The sequence below is a fragment of the Zonotrichia leucophrys genome, chromosome 29, assembly GCF_028769735.1.
Source record: "Zonotrichia leucophrys gambelii isolate GWCS_2022_RI chromosome 29, RI_Zleu_2.0, whole genome shotgun sequence".
NCBI classification, from domain to species: domain Eukaryota; kingdom Metazoa; phylum Chordata; class Aves; order Passeriformes; family Passerellidae; genus Zonotrichia; species Zonotrichia leucophrys.
In genome coordinates this window covers 293480-314110 of record NC_088198.1, presented here as the reverse complement: position 1 = coordinate 314110, position 20631 = coordinate 293480, and the positions used below count along the sequence as shown (strand labels likewise).

The 20631-nt window shown below is 50.6% G+C and overlaps 2 protein-coding genes across 2 annotated transcripts; both read right to left on the bottom strand.

The window, feature by feature from the left end:
• Positions 1-2624: 2624 nt before the first annotated feature.
• Positions 2625-8026, bottom strand: LOC135459094 (keratin, type II cytoskeletal 5-like). The gene is given in 9 exon segments (XM_064734733.1): positions 2625-3115; positions 3526-3560; positions 3674-3894; positions 4194-4319; positions 4441-4605; positions 4712-4807; positions 5332-5392; positions 6160-6380; positions 7208-8026. Coding segments are annotated over 9 exon segments (2235 nt in total).
• Positions 8027-12713: 4687 nt separating this feature from the next.
• LOC135459176 (keratin, type II cytoskeletal 4-like) lies at positions 12714-19172 on the bottom strand. The gene is made up of 9 exons (XM_064734887.1): positions 18627-19172; positions 17308-17522; positions 16227-16287; positions 15858-15953; positions 14953-15117; positions 14362-14487; positions 13590-13810; positions 13232-13260; positions 12714-13117 (listed from the first exon to the last, which is right to left on the bottom strand). The coding sequence occupies exons 1-9, from the start codon at positions 19170-19172 to the stop codon at positions 12714-12716; spliced, it is 1863 nt and encodes a 620-aa protein (XP_064590957.1).
• Positions 19173-20631: the final 1459 nt, after the last annotated feature.

Below are 20631 nucleotides of genomic sequence, written 5' to 3'. Positions count from 1 at the left end.
AGGGTCATCAAATCCCATCTGTGCCCAATCCCCACCTCATCACCAGCCCAGAGCACTGCGTGCCACATCCACTCATCCCCTGGGCACCTTTAGGAATGGCAATTCTACCATCTCCCTGGGCAGCGAGGAATCATGGCCATAAACCAGAGCACAAGAAATCCCGCCCCACCGTGAAGAAGAACTTCTTTCCATGGAGGTGGCAGAGTCCTGGAAGGGCTGCCCTGGCAGGGCATGGATTGTCCCTCTCTGGAGACATTCCAAGCCCACCTGGACGCCCTCCAGTGTCACCTGCTCCAGGTATCTGTGCCTTGGCAGGGGGTTGGACTGTGTGAGCTCCAGAGGGCCCTTCCAACCCCAGCTATTCTGGGGTTCTGGGACTCTGAGTCTGGCTTTGTCCCTGGATTTAATCTTTCACTGAGGCTCCTTTGATTTCCTGGGCAAAGGGGATGAGATGTTGCTGCGTTTTGGTGCACCTGGGTTTGAGCAAGGTTTTTCTGAAGCATCTCCTTTGAACTTGCCAGGACACGCTGGCATGTCTGCTCCTGCTCCTTCCCCTGCTCCTGCTCCTTCCCCTGCTCCTGCTCCTTCCCAAGTTCTGCCCGGAGTTATGCAGGGCCAGGATGTTGCAAGGTCAGGGCACAGCAAAGCATCTGAACCTTTGTAATTCAATAAGGGCTTTGCAATAATGTTTGGCTGAGGGTTTTTTCTCCACTTTGTTTTATTCTCCTTTTGCAATGACTGAATGAAATATCTGCATCAGTGGTGGTGTTGTGCTCCAGCACCCATCCCCAACCCAGATCCTCCAGATAAGGCCTCCCCAAGAGCCCTGCAGACACTTGGGCTTGCCCTGGCTTTTTAAGAAAGGAAAAATTGAATCCTGAGGTTTTGCCTGGATGCCCCAAACCCTCCCTTCCATGAAAGAAAATATTTTGGATTAACCCAAGGAAGTTAATAAATGAATGGTGATTAATTATCTTGTCACTTATGGATAAAACTCCACCCTCTTTCTCTTCTTCCTCTTCCTCCCCAAGTTTTCTCCAATTCTTGAATTTATTTTGGGACAACCAAAAATTCTGATGAAGGTTGGAAATACTTTCTATTGCTGGTTCTGGTTTAGAATAAAAAGATAAATAAAAAAACCAAATAAATTACAATCTGGTTTTATTGGACAAGTTCCAAACAGAGAGAGGAAGGGAAACACGGAGTTGCATCACTATTATGGAAGTATAAAAAGCTGCAATTTTCTTTTTTAATGGTGCTTTCAAAAAATAAAAAGACACAGTGGAAGGCTAGAGGGGTAAATTCCACCAGAAAAGGGGAAAATAGATTTGGGATGCTGGAGTTCCTTTGGGATCCTTGTTTCCCACACACTGGGCTGGAACCGGCGGCACTTCTCAGTTCCCCAAAGTTCTTTCCTGTGGCAGAGGAACCCACACAGAGACGAGATGCTGGAATTCCCCCAGGAGCTGTGGACGTGGCCCTTCAGGCAGCTTTTCCAGCGTGATTTTCGCAATCTCAGACTTTCCCCACCTGCTGTGACCAAGGCCATGGGGAAAGCAAGACTTGGATGCTGGAGGATTTGGGAATTTTTGAGGACATTCCAGCAACACCGTGCATGGGACAGGACAGAAACCCCATTTAACAGCAAGCACTGCTCTTGCTTTAGAAGAACTCCTTGTGTCAGAGATTATTTAGAATTTTTAAATCCTATAATTTAGAAAACAAGCCCTTTTTCATAGGTTCTGGATCAATCACTGGTCAATCCTCTGACAAAAACCACCCAGTTACATGTAAGGGCCACTATGGGCAAACTCATTTAAGAAGAGAAAGGGCAGGAAGGGGAGAGTGATTTGGGAAAAGCTTTTTGATAAGCTTGTGGCACATTGAATTTTCATTTGTGGGTGGAGGGATCTCAGGCTGCTACTCCAACATTAGTGCTCCAAATCCCTAGTCAGGCTCAAGTGCCTGAGCTGACTCAGCAGCAAAACTTCACAATATCTGGAAGAATCATATCTTTCAAAACGTGCCTGTGAATGGAGGAAAGAGGGATTTTCCATCTCACCAGAGTGACTCACAATGAAGATAATTTTAAGAGGGACATTACAAGCCACTGCCTGGGATCTTTGAGTAGCCTCCAGGGGTATTTCTAGACAGCAGAAAAATAACCCAGACCTCTGATGCAGACGAGCTTGTCTTGTGAAGGAGTGAGTTGGGCTCATTCCAGCAGTGAAGGCAAATCAGGGTGAGCTAAACACACATTCCCAGCCCATCCCTGGGCTTCTGGGATGAAGAAGCCAGAACTGAGCTAAAACTTTCCCTGCTATTTGCTCTGTTTCAGCTGATGGCTGTGGGTGGCCACAATCACAAGTTGTTTGGCCTTATTAAACATAAATGGAAAACCAAACCAATTCCCCATTCAGAACAATCACTTAGGTCGATGTTTTCCTTTAACTCCAATTCCAGGGACTTGGAGAGCTCTGATTTCTGTGTGTTCCACTGCTTTTCTTGACCCAAGATCCAAATGCGTGAGAGCTACAGAGCAGGAGCAGGGCAGGGGCAGCTGGAAGGGTGGAGGTGGGGGAGAATGGTGGGCAGGAGGAACAGAGGAGGGTCTGGGCTTGGCTTTACTCAGGCTCTGTGGCATTCTTCAGGCTCTGGCTTTTTATGCTCTTTTTGCTGGAGGAGGTTTTGGAGACAATTTTCACACCTGGGTTGGTGCCTTTTGCACTTCCAGAGCTGAAATTCCCTCCACCGGTGCTCAGGGCGCTGCTGCCACCCCCGGCATGGCTGTAGCTGCCAGCAGTGCCCAAACCACTCCCTCCTCCAAATCCACCTCCAAGACCACCTCCAGCCCCAAGTCCGAGTCCTCCTCCACTTCCAAAACTGTAGCTTCCTCCTCCTCCTCCTCCACCGCCAGCTCCAAGACCGAAACTGCTCCCGCCGCCTCCTCCAAGGCCAAAGCCATTTCCAACACCTCCTCCGAGACCAAAGCTGCTTCCACCACCTCCTCCAAGGCCAAAACCACTTCCGCCGCCTCCTCCACTCAGGCTCAGTCCACCAAATCCTCCTCCTAAGCCAGCTCCACCAGAAATGCCGGAGGTGGAGCTGATGACCGCTGCAAGGAAAGGCAATCAGAGGGTTGGACATCTGCTTGGCAGCCATGGAATCATGGGATGGGCTGGGCCAGAAGGGACCATAAAAGTCATCCCATCCCTGCCCCTGCCATGTGCAGGGACTCCTTCCATTATCCCAGGTTGCTCCCCCACGCCTGTCCAACCTGGCCTTGGACACTTCCAGGGAAGGGGCAGCTACAGCTTCTCTGGGAAGTCACCCAATTCCAGGAAGCACCACCATCAGGGCCTTGACCCACAGGACTTGAACCCAACTTTTGTCCCCTGCACAAACCCATAATGACAGGGGAGGGCTCCAAAGGTCTTATGTGGGGCAAAATTTCCCTTTCCCCACAGTTTCTCCCAGGCCTTGCTCCCAAAGCCAGACTTTGGGATCCAGAACTGTGGTACTTACAGTAGCTGATGGGGTTCAGTCCCTCCCCACTGAGCCTGTTGGGGGATTAGAGAAGATTAGAGCAAAATTATGGATAGAGGCAGAGGAACTGATCTCTGATGGGAAAAGTGACAGTCACTATTAATCCCCACAAAGATTTTGCTCCCACCTGCTCTCCTCGCCCTCCAGCAGCTTCCTGTAGGTCGCGATCTCAATGTCCAGGGCCAGCTTGACGTTCATGAGCTCCTGGTACTCCCGGAGCTGCCGGGCCATGTCAGCCTTGGCTTTCTGCAGGGCGTCTTCCAGGTCAATCATCTTTGCCTTGGCGTCCTTGAGGGCCATCTCCCCGCGCTCCTCTGAGTCTCCAATGGCCGTTTGCAGGGTGGCACACTGCAAGGGATGGGGGGCCTTGGAAAGCTGCTCTTGGCTTTGGGTGAGAGTCACCCAAGGAAGAAACCCATTCTGGCTGTGATGTTCTTGGAAAATGTTCCAGCTGAGCTAACACGGCTGGAGTTGAAATGCCAGGCTGGCAAGAACGACTCAATAGTTAAATTTTACAGAGTGAAGCCCTTTCCAGGCGGGAATTAACACCTTTAACGAGGCTGGAAAAGTCCCTGATCAGCAAACCTGAGTTGTGGTGTTGAGGGACAACAGAATGGGGCTCTGTTGGCTCCTTTTGCCATTCCTACCTGGTTCCTCGTGTTCTCTATCTCAGAGCGGATCCTCTGGATGAGCCGGTTGAGCTCTGAGATTTCACCCTTCGTGTTGCGCAGGTCATCACCGTGTTTCCCAGCCGTGGCCTGCAGCTCCTCAAACTGAGGTGGGAAGGAAGATGTAACCTGAACCATCTGAGGAGTCTGGCTGGAGGAGACAAGGCTCAAACAGCCCCTCTTAGGGGCAGCAGGGATTTCGTGTGGCAGTGATGGGTCAGCTCACCTTGGTTTGGTACCAAGCCTCGGCCTCGGCGCGGCTCCGGTTGGCGATGTCCTCGTACTGAGCTTTGACGTCGGCAATGATGCTGCTCAGGTCCAGGTCCCGGTTGTTGTCCATGGACAGGATGACAGCAGTGTCGGACACTTGGGCGCTGAGCTGGGCCAGCTCCTGTGGGAAGCACGTGGGAGCTGCACTTACCTCTCCCAACCCTCAGAGTGGTGGCATTCCCCAGCCAAGAACAACGGCAGGGCAGGAGTCGGGGATTTGTCTGTACCGCCTCGTAGAGGGCTCGAAGGAAGTTGAGTTCATCACTCAGGGCGTCCACCTTGGCCTCCAGCTCCACCTTGTTCATGTAAGCAGCATCCACGTCCTGGAAAAGAGCAGCTGTGGGGACACCTGTGGCACCTGGATCCTCTTCTCAGCCAGGAAGAATTTCCTAGCCACAGTCAAGAGACAGCCAAGCCTGGAGACCAGGCTGCCCTTTCCCTGCCGCCTGGTAGAGAAGCTGTGCTTGGCACATCCCACTGGAAGAGCACCAAGACGGCATCTCTTGCCCCAAAAAAGTGCTGTGTGTAATTTGGAAGTGGATAAGGAGGGAGGTCCTGGCTCTTTGGCCTTGGTACCTGGTATTCCCAGGCATGACTGACCCGCTTTGTCCCTACATGGTCTGTTTTGCACCTCTGTGTGTTGTGGGACCAGTGTGGGAGGAGATTTTGCTTCCTTCCTACAAGCCACTCCATTCCTTTCCCACAATACCATGAACAAATGGTGAATAAAAACCCTTCTAAAGGATGAGGATGCAGCTCCATGAGATGTCCCATCCCTCAGGATATTCCCAGTTTGTGCAACGGTTGGGGCTGTCTCAGCATCTGCAGCACCTCCTGTCTCACCCACCTTCTTGAGCACCACAAATTCGTTCTCTGCTGCTGTGCGCCGGTTGATTTCCTCTTCATATCTACAGAGATAAGGGGAAAGAAGTGCTGGATCAGACAGCAAGAAGCAGAACAGGTGTCCAGGTAGGACTGCAAAGTGATTTGGACTGGGGGTGGCATCTCCAAATCAGCCTCCTGGAAATTGTCCAGCTCCAATGTGTGAGATTCCCCTTTCTCAGAAGGCTGAAAGGATATTTTTGACCTAATGCAGATGTAACAAGGAAGGTAAAGCTGGTTTAGAGGATTTTCCTTTGCAAGAGCCATCCCAAGGTGCTGTGTCCTGGCTGAATCTCCATTTTTTGATGGGAAAAATGTCGATGGACCCTTTTTGGTGCTTTTGAGGAAAATGGGTCCTGCAGGGAGAGATAGGGGGTATTGGAGGTGATTAGAGATGTTTTATGTTATGGGTTGGAGCACAAACTGGAGACACTTTTTCCCCTTTCCTAGAGAAATTTCCATTAATATTTCAGTCTGGATGTTTGACTTTCAGAAATTGAAATTTTTGACATGAATCATAAAATCATGGAATTACAGAATCATAGAACCATAGAATCAGCTGAGTTGGAAGGGACCCATGAGGATCCTTGAGTCCAACTCCTGGCCCTGCACAGGACACCCCACCAACCCCACCCTGTGCCTGAGAGCATTGTCCAAACCCTTCTGGAGCTCTGGTAGCCATGGGACCGTGACCATTCCCTGGGGAGCCTGTTCAGTGCCTGACCACCCTCTGGGTGAAAACTCCTGCTGCTCAATGCTCAGCTGAACCATGTACAGCCCATTTCACACTCACTTGTTTTTGAAGTCCTCCACGAGGTCCTGCATGTTCTTCAGCTCCCCGTCCATGCGTCCCCGCTCATTGAGCAGGTTGGCCAGCTGCCGCCGCAGGTTGTTGATGTAGGCCTCGAACAGCGGGTCCAGGTTGCTCTTGCCAGAATTGTTTTTTTGGCCCTGCTCCTGCAGAAGGGTCCATTTGGTCTCCAGCACCTTGTTCTGCTGCTCCAGGAAGCGAACCTGAGCGTTGAGAGGCAGAAGAGGCTTAGGCAGAAGATACCTGTGAGCTGACAGCCAATATTCAACGCTGGCAGTGATGCATGGCAGGAGCCAAGGGATTCCCGAACTAAGAGTTTCCAGACTGAGAATATCCTCTAGATTATCCAGGGCTATGTTAGCCCAACCTGTAGCTGAGCAAATCCACCCTTAGTGGACAGTTCTCTTCAGAGGCAATTTGGTTTAGGAAGCCAACAAGCAATGGTAAGAAAATTTGGGTTCAGGTCTTTCTTCATCAGACTGTGAAGTTCTTCTTTCACACCCTCTGGGGTTTCTTTCTTTGTAAGATACATATCTTTCTTCATTAAAGACAAGGTCTGAGTACTAATGCTAAAATTGCTTAATTGCCCTTCCTTTTGCTCACACTTACAACATATTTATCCAATTAAAAGCTGAGGAAGGACTTGAGTGGTTGAGTCAATTGAGTCAATACAAAAAGGATTTTATCTTGCAGGCAATAAACAACAAAGAGTGAGACATCTGCTGTGATTGCCCAGAGAGTGAGTTGTGTTGAGCCACTAGACCTGGACCCGAAAGTGACTTATGCCATTTCAACTAATCTGTGTTTTTTCTCAGGCACAAAACCTGGATCTAATCCCATTACTACAATTTTCTTGTCTTATTTTCTGCCCTGTCAATGTTCAGAAGGACATTATTGTTTGAGAGACTTAACCAAGACATGCAGAGAGGAAATGTGTGAAAGACTGTAGATTTCTAAAGTCCTATTTTGGTGCCTACTAGATACTCACTCCCCCTCTATCACAGATCAACAGCACCACACAAAGTCTCACCTTGTCAATGAAAGAAGCAAATTTGTTGTTGAGGGTCTTGATCTGCTCCTTCTCATCTTTCCGCACCTGTTGGATGTTTGGATCTATCTCCAGGTTCAGCGGTGCCAGGAGGCTCTGGTTTACGGTCACTTCTTGGATTGTACCCACTCCAGGTGGGCCCCCAGAAAACCCCGGGGGGTTCCTGCCACCTCCCAGCCCTGCAGGGAACCCTCCCAGCCCCCCCAGCCCACCAAAGCCAAACCCTCCACCACCTCCATGACCACCACCATAGCCAAGCCCCCCAGCACCTCCACCAAAGCCAAGTCCACCACCTCCACCACCAAGCCCCAGCCCAAGGCCACTACCAGCCCCACCACCACCAAACCCACCTCCTCCACCACCAAGCCCCAGCCCAAACCCACCCCCACCTCCCAGGCCAGAGCCACCAGCAGCTCCACCTCCAAAAGCAGCTCGGAAGCTGCTTCCAACCCCGATGGAAATTCTCTTGCTACCACCAAGGTTGTAGAGGCTCCTGCTGCCAAAACCTCCACCACCGCCAAAACTGCTGCCACCACCTCCTCCAATGAGCTTCCCAAAGCCTCCTCCTCCTCCTCCTCCTCGTGCCACAGACACAGAGCTGAAGCCAGCCCTGTTGCTGCTTGGAATTATGGCCGAGGCAGCGCTGTAGGATCGGCCTCCCCCTCCTGCCCTCATGCTGAGCGCCCGGTTCATCGCGGCGGCAGAGAAGGGCCCCACACAGCCAGAGAGACTCTGCAGCTCTCTGAGGAAAGGCAATCAGGGTGCCCCTTTTATCCCCCGGGGATCTGGGCTTGGCTGCATGGAAGTCCAGTGATCAATTTAGTGCCTTCATGGTTTTGACGTGCCAGGAGGCAGCTGTCTCCCTGAGACTTGTTAAACCCTGATTGCACCCAAACGCGCCTCCTGGGGCTGGATCTGCTCAGCTGGAAGAGTTATCTAACACCCAGATTTCTATCTCCTCACAGAGATGGGTTATTGCATTTTGTATTATTTGCTTAAGGCTGGAGGTGTCCAAGGCCAGGTTGTGAGGGCTTGGAGCAATCTGGGTTAATGCAAGGTGTCCCTGCCTGTGGGGGGGATGGAATGAGATGGTCTTTGAGATTCCTTCCAACCCAAACCATTCTGGGATTCCATGATTCTATAATTTCCTTTCTGTGAAAAAAAAAAATTAGAATGTTATAAAGCCAGAAATAATGTCTTTGATTCACAATTCTGCTTAAAGGATGCAGCACATCAACACAGAGGTCAGTGGAGAGTCCTCTGGACTAACTCAAGTGAAAGACAGTGAGAACAAAATGGTTAAATCTAAACAAAAATAATTTCTGGGGTTTCTTCACCTGAAGGCAGAAGGTGGCTTGATGTTCATGAAACCTGACACCCCTTTTGGGGCTCTAATTTATCCAGTTTGCTGTTCCTACTCCCTGGGCAGGGACCATCTCTTTGGGATGACTTGACAAAGAGGTCCTGATCAAGTTTTCCTCTTTCTCCTTTCCAGATGTAAATACCACCTCAAATTTGGCCCAATTATATTCATTATTTAGCCTATGGCAGGCTTTCTAGGCTATTTCTCTGGATATTTGCATTTCCAGAGGACAACTCCATTCCATGCAGAGGCTGTGTTGTGATTTCTCCAGTTAGCTGATGATGTGATTGATGCGTTTTCATCTTGGCTAAAAACCTTTTCAAAAAAAGAGGCAGATTTTCTGAAAAACTCTCTGCCCATCTCTGTGGAATGATGTCACTTTCCCACTTTAGGATGTAGTTAGTCCTGAGTTTCTGGCTCTCTCTAGCTCTGATTTCTTTTAAAGACCTTTGAACATTCCATCCAAAATGCTGCCAGAAGCAGATTTAACCAGCATGAAAAATACTCCCACAAATCCTCCTTATTTTACTTCCCGGAGTCCTTGGGAAAAAAGATACATTCAACAGGGTGTGGTGACATTTTCTGGTATCTCAGACTCTGTGGAACTGCAGTGTTGAGAGTATTTTATCCCTTGCATGTCAGAGCTCAGCTGTTCTTTGGCATGAGGCTGCCCTGGTGGCTTTACCTGAATTCTGCAGGACTGGAGCTGAAATATATTTACAGGACAGGACTCTACTTGCCTTTCAAAACACATCCCTGTGCCCCAGAGCTACAAAACCATTAAGGTGCTAAAATCCCACTGGCATCTCTGGAAGAACACTTAAACAGGTGCTACTGAATACAGAAGACCAAATATCTGATTATTCCTGGAGAAATGTTGTTGGGCAGGCTCAAATGGAGAGCTGGGGCACTGAATGAGAATTTCCCTTTGCAGTGAGAAATTATTTCAAGATGGTGCAGGTCAGCTTGTTTCTTTTTGGAAAATGTGGGTCTGAACCTGGAATGTCACTTGAAATTCATGAGCATCCATTGCCTCCGTGATTTGCATAAAATTCAAAGCCAGGGTGCGATGGGAAAATGAGATTTTGTCTTCATGGTTCCTTGACCCCAGTAAAGGCAGCTTGTCCTGAAGCTGAAGAACGGGTTCAGATCAGATGTTGGAGCTGAATGAATGTAATGGGATTAAAGGTGGGGCTGCCAAGAAGAAAGAAGGAATTGTCACTTCAGGCTCCCACACTCTTCTCCCCTCGGCTCGTTATCCACAGGGTATGTGAGAGACACAAAGGCCACCTGAAAAATGCTCCTTTCCCTCCTGGGCTGCTTGGTGGTGTGCAGGAGCCAAGGGCTGGGGCTCCAAACCCAGAGGCAGATGTGGCATTTTCATGTCTGTTTGCACCAACTCTGGCAGGCGCTGGGCTCAAGCCGAGAGAGGGAAAGTCAAAGCTAAATATAGGGAAGAAATTCCTCCCTGTAAGGGCGGGGAGACCCTGCAGTGGATTTCCCAGAGAAGCTCTGGTTGCCCCATCCCTCAAAGGGTCCAAGGCCAGGCTGGCTGAATGGGGCTTGGAGCAACCTGGGATAGTGGAAGTTGTCCCTGGCCGTGGCAGGAGGTGGAAGAAGATGCTTTATAAGATCCTTCTAACCCAACCATTCCATTAATCTATAGTTTTGGACTCTATCAATTTACAAAAGGGTCCGTCCAGATTTACACTGTGCAGGATTTGACCTCCACCCACCCCAAACCCACATTCCTGGCTTTTTTCTCTCCAAAATACCCTGATCTACGTGAGCATCTTCAAGAAGGCAGCAGCAAACATGGCTTTTGCAATAGCTGGGAGTTGAGCACAGGGATGATTAAAGGTTTTTTCCCAGAAACGCAAGAGCTGCCAGACTGCTTTTGCCCCCTGGGGAGCTGGCTGGTGTTTGGTGTTCAGGTATTGCTTTGCAGGGAGATGATCAACATAAATTATGAGCTGCTGGGGCACTGGAAGCTTCTTGTTTTGGGTGTTTCGGCTTGGTATTTACATAGAAATGAGATGGAGCCTGAGTTGTGTTCATGGAGCAGAAAAGCTGAAGACAACATTTCCAAAAACATCTTTAGCAGGGTAAGTTTTGCTTTCTCACCAAGGGCTGACCCACTTGGCTTTCACCACCCCCCAGCCAACTGTGGCATTTATTAAAACAGAATTAGTGCGCTGCTCCCTGTTGATCACATCCAATATACCACAAGGGGAGCCAGAATGCCCCATGGTGGGAGAGCAGCAGAGGCCAGAGCTCATCCCACACTGGGTTCATCCGCATCCCACCCACGAGGACAGAGTCTGGCATTGGGGCTGAGCTCATCCTCCAGCCCTGCAGAAGTCAAGGGGAAGAAGCTGTGAGTCAGCAGGGAGGTCTTGGAAGCAGGGTGGGACATGGGGGGATAAATTCCAGCCCCTGTTTCTTGGTGAGCCTTTCATGGGCACGTGAACCTGCCCGCACCCTGTGCTGCCCCAGGCTGGACACAGGGACTTCTCCAAGGGTGATGCAGAGCTGGCTCAGGGGCTGTTGGCTCTGCCATGGGGAGCTGTGGGAAGGGACGAGCTGCAGGGCTGGTTTGTTTTCCTGTGATTCCAGCTGTCCATCCAGCTGGGCTGAGTTACCACCATGGCAAGGCCCTCCCAGCCAAGTTATAGAGACCCATCAGGGGAACTGGGAGCCCTGCAGAAGTCCAGGAGCATTGGGACAACACTCAAGCATCTGGTGGGACTTTTGGGGTGTCCTGTGCAGGGCCAGGACTGGGATTTGATGATCCTTGTGGGTCCCTTCCCAGCCAGGATATTCCATGATTCTATGAACCTCATGGAGAAAAATGAGAGGATGATGTGATTTCTCCTAAATCCCAGTTTCCTAAAATTGTGAGAGTGGGTTTTCCCTCCCTGGAAGGGATGATGGAGGAGCATGTCTAGCCACATCTCCAGACCCTGCTCTTTGTGTGAATTCACATATTTTAAGGAAGGTGGCAGTTGAGGAAGAAGCCCCTGGTGCTGCATTTTGGGGAACTGCACTTTGCTCTTACCTTCTTCTAAAATCAACCCACTCTTGTGAGAGGGTTTCACAGGTGTGGTATGGGATTGCTTTCCTGTTCCTCCCTGAGCTGGTTCTCAGTCATTTCCTTAAAGAGGGACCTGGCTGCCTTTTTGTTCCATCTCCAGAGATCCCAGACATTGTGAGAGATCCCAAGCAAACTGCATACCCACAGATGGTAAACAGCCTCCTTTCCAGACATCCTTGTGGCCACACTAATCAGTGGATGGAATAAAGGTATGCAAAGGTGCTTCAGGAAAGAGAGCAGACAAAATCTTCTTGAAGCTCCAAACTCCACCCGTTTGGAGACTCAGGTTTGAGGAAATTTCTATGATTTGCAATACGAGGGAGGGAAACAAAGCCCAGGCAGTGCAGCATGAATTATGCATGGAGTTTATTGAAGGTACAGCTGAAAGTCTGGAGTAAGCGAAGGGTAATAACTCTGTTCACTTACACATGAAAAGCTTTAACTCCGTCTATTGCACACAGGAAAAACAACACATGCATTTAACTACAGAAATATAAGGTGCTCGTTGGGGTGTAATTAAAATCTGCTCTACCAAACGAAGTGTAGCAACCTGGACCAATTTGCATAAGCATTCCCAACCCTCTTGTAAACAGGAAAAATTGGATTTTCTGCTGTCATTAAAGAAGTAAATTACAGCTGCAGCTTTGTCTTGGACAATTAAATTGTGGCTTCTCTCTCTGAAGTTGGGATGACCAGATTTTTCATCCTTTCGCAATAGCTGCATTAAAAGTCTCTGCTGGAAAGGGGTCAAGCAAGGCAGGGTGACCGAAAAGCCAAGATGATGAGTGGAGACAGGGATGGTCTCTGAAATTAAAATCTCACCTGGCTGGGGAGACAGGGGGCGCAGGGGGGAGTTTCCCCCAAGAAAGACATCAGGGAGAGGGTGGGTTTTATCAGGCTAAGGGTTCAGGCAGAGCGATGTCCTAGCGCATGGTTGTGTGATCCCTGTGGCTGTCAGAGGGAGGGGGAATACTGTTTTATTGCAGAAATGCTGGTTATTATAAAATCTGCCGTCTCGGGCCCGCCGCTCTCTACCGGCTCGTCCTGACGACGCGCACGGCTGTGCTGAACCTGTTCCCGCAGACCCCCGGCGCCCCGGGGATCAGCACGGCGCCGGGCCCGCACTGCTCCACGCCCGCGCACACCACGCTGCCCAGGTTGCCCAGGTTGCCCAGGTTGCCCATGCCGGCGGCGCACTGCACCCCGTCCACGCCGGTGAGCACCTCCCTCCCCACGCAGCTGACGGCGCTGCGGGCCCCGAATCCCGCCCCGACCTTGGGCACGCAATCCACGCTGCGGGTGCTGAACCCGGCGCTGCCGAAGGACGAGACCATGCCCAGCCCCGCGCCGGCCCCTCCGCTCTTCACGGTGCATTTGCCTCCGATTCCAGACAGGGACCGGCACTCCCCGACCGTGCCCCCGCCGCTGACCACGGCTGCGGGAGAGAAACACGCTCGGTCACGCCCGGAGCAGCCAAAACCCGGCTCAAAAGGAGCGTTGCGAACTTAAAAAGCTTGTAAGGAAATCGAGACGGGGTTCATTAACTCACCTACGCTCACAGGGTTGCCGGTGCATATCCTGTCAAGGAAAGAAACGTGTCAGACATGTATTTAGGGACATATTCCTTAAATTCACAAGCAAACAGAGCCCAGCCACTGCCTCCTTAGAAACCTGACATATCCTCTCTGCTGAGAGATGCTTGCCCACCAAAGCACTGCAGGGTTGAGTCCCTAATTCCATGGTCATACTAATATCCTATCCTCTTTTTGGATGTGTGATCCCCTCTGCACCCGGTGGGAGGGAAATTGAGCCCTGCTCCCCTCTGCAGCCCTGGGTGCAGCATTTCTTTCTCCTCCCGTTGTCTTTTGCTGATCATCCTTACAAGGTGCATCCAGGGCTGCTCCTACCTGCTCTCTTCTCCCTCCAGCAGCGTCCTGTAGGTGGCAATCTCAATGTCCAGGGCCAGCTTGACATTGAGCAGCTCCTGGTAGTCCCTGAGCAGACAGGCCATCTTGTCCTTGGCCTGCTGCAGGGCTGTCTGCAGGTCAACCAGCTTCTGCCGGGCATCCTTGAGGGCGCAGTCTCCTCGTTGCTCAGCATCACAGATGGCTGTCTGCAGGGCTGAGATCTGGGGACAGCCACAGGAGGACATTCCCACAAAGCTTCAGCCAAGTAAGATAAAGCCCATCCAGTCCCACCTCCTGCCATGGGCAGGGACATCCTCCACTAGCCTGGGCTGCTCCAAACCACATCCAGCCTGGCCCTGGGCACTTCCAGGCACAATTCCTCTGGGCAAGAGGGCAGCCAAGGATGATATTAAGGGGTATCTCCACAGTGTTGCTCATATCTTCCTCAGCCAGGAAATGCCAGAGAGACAAGATTTAGGCTGGATTTGTGATGGCGAAGCTATTTGGGATGAAGGGAATGGGATCTGTTGGCTATAGCCTGGTGGGAGCTCACAGCAAACACTTATTCTGGTACTGCCAAACCCATGAACTTCTTATTTGCAAAGTGAGAAGTAAATCTGCTTTTTTGTGTTCATGAGCAGCAGATGAGAAATTAAAATAGACCTAACCTGGGGCAGGGGGTTCTTTGCAGCCCCACAGGGTGGGAGCCAGTAGGACAATGCCCTTTGATGGAGGAGCTGCACTCCCAGGTGGATCCATCCCTTGGTCCTACCTGTTTCTTCACATTGTCCGACTCACACTGCAGCTTCTGGATCATCCTGTTGAGCTCAGCAATCTCACTCTGGTTGTTCTTCAGGTCATCACAGAACTTGCCCCGGCTGCTGTGGAGTTCCTCCAGCTGTTGCACGGGAAGGGGATTATGTCAATGCACCCAAATGCCCCTTCCCAGGCCCCCCACCTTCCCGGGAAGTTGGAAATCTCTGAAGCTGCACCAGGGTCAATGTTCCCTGGACACCACCCAGACATGGCCTCAGCCCGGATCAGGTGAGAGTCTCAGGGGAGTCCTGGACTTGCTGATCTTGGAGGTCTTTTCCAGCCTTAGGGTTCTATGGTTTGCCCTTTGGGAAGTAATGATGCTCCTCAAAGTGCATGAAGGGGACATCTCTAAACACTCTGATCGCTCTGTGTGTACCAAAATGTCTTAAACCACACTTTTAAGGTTGGTTTGTGTTTGGGGTGTTTTTTGATACAACTTTCTTAAGCAAACTGAAGCCAATACAGCGTGAGGTGGGTTAAAGTTGCATCATGGAGGATGGGAATGGTCTCAGGAATGGTCTGTCACAGAAATTTGTGGAATACTCACCCTGGTTTGGTAGAAAGCCTCCACCTCGGCCTTGCTCTTCTGGGCAATCTCCTCATAGCAGCACTCCACGCTTTTGATGATGCCCTCCATGTCCAGGTCCCGGCTGTTGTCCATTTGCACGATGACAGAGGTGTCACACAGCTGACAGTCCAGCTGAGCCCTCTCCTGCAGGACCAGAGCGTCAGTTCCATTCCCTCACCCAGCCACAGCCAGGCCAGCAGCAACCCCAGCAAGGGGGTCTGCTTGGAGGAGGTTCTCCTCTGAACTCCCAGCATGGTGTTTTCCAGTTTTGCAACTTGTGTCCAGCAACACCTGGCAGCTGGGACCTGTTTTGGTGGCACAACAAGGGATGGCTGCATGCAGTTCCCTAAGGGAGGGTGGGGAGTTCTGGTGAAACAAGCCACTTCTGCATTCCTGGCTGTGCCAGTGCTTTCCTGGATTGGGAATCCTCACATTCTTTGAGCCCCACTGACCCCTGCTGAGGGGGTTTAGCTCAAAAAGGTGTCCATGCAAAGAGTCCCCTGTGTGTTTTGTTAAAAATTGTGGAATTATAAACAGAAGTGTTATTTTCATAAAAATATTTTGACTACTGTAAAAAACAAAAAAAAGGGCTAGAAACATTTGGCCAGCCCAGGGATGTTTTGGATTAGAATTTGAGAAGATTTCAGGCAAAAGATCGCTCCCCTTGTGAGCAGCAATGTAGCAACCAAGACTAAATAATGCCTTCCCAAAGTAGGTGTGACAGCGTTGTTGTCAAATATATCTAAAAGACAACAAGTTTTGGGCTGCAATTCTAGGATTTTCAGAAAAGATACTTTTCCCTGCACTCTTGGTGTAAGACTCTGGTGGGGAGGGCAGGAGATGATGCCTCAGCCCAGGGAGCAGATTGGGCCAGGAGCTCTCACCTCGGCATAGATGCACTTCAGGAACTCCAGCTGCTGTCTCAGGAGGCCCACCCTCACCTCCAGCTCCTCCTTGGTCAGGTAGAGACAATCCACATCCTGGAGAGATACAAGGAATTTGGTGAAAAGAGGTGAAGGAATGACTGTGGCAAATCCCATGTTTTCTTTACATTAGGAGAAAACTCCACTATTTCCAGCCCTTAGCACTATGTGGGTTTGGGCTTCACGTGCTGAATAACTCAGGGAGGCCCTCCAGATTCCTTGGGTTGCCTCAATTTTGGGGCATCACGCTGTGCCATGGTGCCAGGACTCCCCACTTCTCCCTCTCACCCCAACCCAGGGTTTGCCCACCCTTATCTGGCCCTGGCTCACCTTCTTGAGCACCACGAACTCGTTCTCTGCTGCCGTGCGCTTGTTGATCTCATCTTCATACCTGCAGGAAAGCAGAGCAGGGGGGTGCTGAGCCCTGGGGGTCCCATCTCCATCACCCAACCATCCACTGCAGACTGTGGGAAATGAGATTTGCACCTCAGTTTTTATCTTTTCTTTTTTTTTTTTTTTTTTGGCTTCATTGCTGTTTTTTACCCCATCACTGGGTTTTACTCAGCAGTTTTAGCCATGCCAGTGCTTTGGGGGCTGGAGTCAGAGGACAGAAAATCCAGCCAAACCACCAGAAATGCAAAGCTGGAGGCTTGGGTTGCTGCTTCCAGCCCTTCTGCTTTGTGAGATGTTTTTCCAGAGCATCCAGGACTGTGCTCAGAGTGTTTATGGAGAGACTGGCCAAAATGCTCCAGGGGAAGTTCAGGAGCTTGAGCAAACTGTGAAACTCCAGGGTGCAGTGGGGAGCACAGTCAGGGCATAATGAATCAGTAATTGGGACCTGCAAGAACTTCCACAAGATGCTGATTCTGTGAGTCGGACCTGCTCAGTAGTGGCTCAGCAAGAAAAAACACCTCAGATGGTGAACTCTGGGGAAAGTTGATCCAGTGACCTCATTTGTGGCTTAGCAGAGCACATGGGGAGATATTAAGGAGCATCTATAGCTTAGATTAAAAAAAAAAAAAAATTCCCACATTCCCTCTGGGAAGAGAGAATGAATCCCAGCATGATGCGGGTAAAAGAGTGGGGTGGAGAAAATTGGCTGAGGGTTTTGTTTGTTTTGTGGGAATGGATGGCACTGGGGAAAACACAGGAACAGGTGGTGGGTGAGATTTGATATGGCAAACCACAGGAAGCAGAGAAAGAGTGGTTTCCAATCCTGCTCCCTAAGGAAACTGGGCTTCAAAACGACTCCCAGTCCATCTCCAGTGCAGGAAATTCACCCACTACTGCAGTGCCTTGCCCTGTGCCCCAGTTTGTTGATCCATCCAGTGCAATTTCCTTAGATTCACACTCAGGGACACCACCCAGGCCAGCAACATCCTCCTCTGCAGCTTCCCTGTGTGTGACTTACTTGCACTTGAACTCCTGCACCAGGTCCCGCAGGCACCGCTCCTCATTCTCCAGCCGCTCTCGCTCCCCCATCACACACTCCAGCTGCTTCCTCAGGTTGCAGATGAAGTTTTCAAACACAGGCTCCAAGTTTCTCCGGGATGCTGGGAGCACATACTGCTGCAGCAGCTCCCACTTGGTGGTCAGCACCTTGTTCTGCTGCTCCAGCAGCCGCACCTGGGCAGGGAAGAGATGGGAGGGTCAGGCTCTCCTGTCCCAGGGTTTCTGTACTTCCCAAGGGGAAAAGTGAAAATCAAATCAGAATTGCAAATGGTCAGGTGCTGCTGTCTCAGGGGGTTGAGTGGCACCAGCATCTTCTCTGAGCTAAACTGGTCCCACCCAGGACTCGAATCTCAGGCTGAGCAACATCAGTGCCTTCATTCTGTGTGGAGGCCAAGCCTGGGTTCAGCCAACGCTTGCTCAGCCAGTCACCTCCACTCCTGCCCCAGAACTGGATCCTCGGCCCAGGGCAGTAACAAGCCTTTCTCAGCACTAAAAACTCCATCCAGGACCTCATTTGGATGTATCTGATTTAAACTCCAATCGTGGATACTTATCATGCCTTTACACTTCTAGATTAAAGGGCTCTCTAGGAGTTTGATGGGTCATGAATAAGTCATTTTACAAATGGGAAGAAGCAGGAGTTGCTGCTCCTGGGTGGGTTCAGTTTTTCCGGTTGCAGAACAACTCTCCAGGAAAATCAAGATCAGATCAGACAGAGCAGATTTTCTTTGCTATTTGAAAAATTCTTTCCCATAACAGCTCTCTAAACAGCCATGAAAACTCTTACATGTAGTCAAGAAAACAATGATAAATTACATCTTTTTAGGAAATCACCTAATAATTTTGTTCATAGAGTGAAGGGACAAAGAAATTAAAATAGTTCCTTCCATTTTAACTAAATTCATCCTTCCACATCACCTTCATGAAACACAAACTATTTTAAGAATGCAGAAGTCCTTTGCAGTTTATAGATTTGTGAGAGCAACATCAGATTATACACTTGAAATAAAATTTCCTATCCTTCAGAGTTTCATCTCATCACTCACAGGTTTGGATTTACTATATCCCTGGAGCTGGTCCTGACCCCTTTAGCAGGTTAGTGACCATCCAAAGGTACAACACTAGTAGTGCTGTCTTGGTGAAAGGCTAAAATCCAGAGGGTGCCCAGGCCAGGACCACCATGGCTCATAAGAAACGTTAAATACCAGGGCACCAGGAGAAATAGCTCCCCATGTTGTCCCTGGGGACACACACGGGGTGGGGAAAGCGGGGTCTCACCTTGTCAATGAAACAGGCAAACTGGTTGTTGAGGTTCTTGATCTGCTCCTTCTCGTGGGTCCGCACTTGGCACTCCTCGGGGTCCACGCCCACGCACAGGGGCTTGAGGAGCTCCGGGTGGATGCTGACGCCGCGAATGCCCTCGGACCTCCCTCCGCCGAGGCCGATGCCGATGCCGCCGCCGTAGCTCCCCATGGCCACGCCATCCCCCAGGCCTCTGTAGCTGCCCAGGCCCCCGAAGCTCGCACAGTTCCCAAAGCCCACGACGGTGCCGAAGCGGCCTCCGCCGTACGCGACGCCGCAGCGCCCGACGCCAGCCCCGCCGTAGACGCCGCTGCGGCAGCTGCCACCGAAGGAAATCCTCTGGCCTCGGCCCAGGTCACAGACGCTGCGGCTGCTGAAGCCACCGATCCCACACCTCCGTCCCACGGGCTGGCAGACGGAGGCCGAGCTGCTGTTGGCCCTGCCCAGGCCGCAGACGGCGGAGGCCGAGGAAAAGCCTCGTCTTCCCAGGATGGAGCCGGAGGTGTAGCACTGTCGGCTCATGGTGGCTGGGGTGGGTGGGCAGTGACGGCGACGCGGAGGAGCAAGAGAGGAGCAGGGCCTGGAAGAAGGAGATCTCCTTTAGCTCCTCTGAGGCAGAGCCCTTCTCCTTATATACATTTCAGGAGGTGCCTCAGATGCAAAAATTTAATTTATCCACTGGGTTTGGTCTGCCTGGCAGCAAGGAATGGCTTCCAACATTTTAAACCCACAGCAAACACTTCTATCTCATATGAAATAATGTGGAAATTAAAATAAACTGCTTTGCTTGCAAGCTTCTGTTTCAGGACTTATATTTTACTTAATTAATCTGCTTCCTTATTGTGTAATTATAGTTTAGCAAAATAATTCAAGGGGTTTTTATTCATGGCTTGTTTACGGTTTGGTTTCACCACAGCGTTTAATTACATTTCAGGACCTCCTGCAGAATGTCGTGGGGATGCCGCCCCTTTCAGGGTCCACGGCCAGCTCCGGGCGGGCTCTTGAGCAATGACCGCTGCTGACAGGGACAGGGAAGGCGGATCCAGCCCGGCTCAGCACTGACGTTGTTGGGAGCGCTCTCGTAAGCATTTATTCCTTCCTCTTGTGGGGATGGCTGTGGCTCTGGGAGGGAATTCGGGTGCTAGCCGTCAGGATGGGGCTGGTGGCTTCCATACGGATGGAGCAGGAGCCGCGTGAGGTGGTGCCGAGGATGAGTTTGGTCATGGGGAGGATGCTCTGGGAGAATGGGGGTTCACAGAATCGTGGAATTATGGACTGATTTGGCTCGGGAGGGACCTTAAACCTCATCTCATTCCACCCTCTGCCCTGAGCAGGGACACCTTCCACTGCCCCAGCTTGTTCCGAGCCTCATCCAACTTGGCCTTGGTCGCTTCCAGGGAAGGGGCAGCCACAGCTTCTCTGGACAACCTTTGCCGCAGCCCAATGGGGCTTCCACTGCCCCTTAGCATACCTGAAATTGAAGATAAGGCATTTCTGGGAAATGAGAGTGATTTGTTACTGAGTTATGTGCCCAGGGAAAGTGCTGAATTTCAAACATGGGACCGGGGCACACGGCAGATTCACTGGAACAGGAGAAGTAACAAAGAAGGGAAGTGTTACAAGCGGGTTGAGAAATGTCAGGTGGAGTGAAGGTTTTGCCTGGTCATCCCTTGACACACCTTTTTGACTTTAAATCCATTCAGTAGTATCTGGTAATGAGAAGGCATCGTCCCATCTTAATTAAAATTCTGAAAAAGATTTTTGAATTTGCTTGGAAACAAAGTTCCTTTTTTGTCTTAAAAAGGGGGTCTAATAACAGAAACAAAAGGAATTGCAGAGCTTGCCCTGAGAAATCTTTACATATTTGCTGGGGCAAAATTAACTGGTCCTGAGAGGATTCGGTGCTATTGTCAATGTGAAATGCACAGGAAGTCAGGAAGAAGAATCAGGATATTTAGAATATTTTTGGAGTATTTCCTGG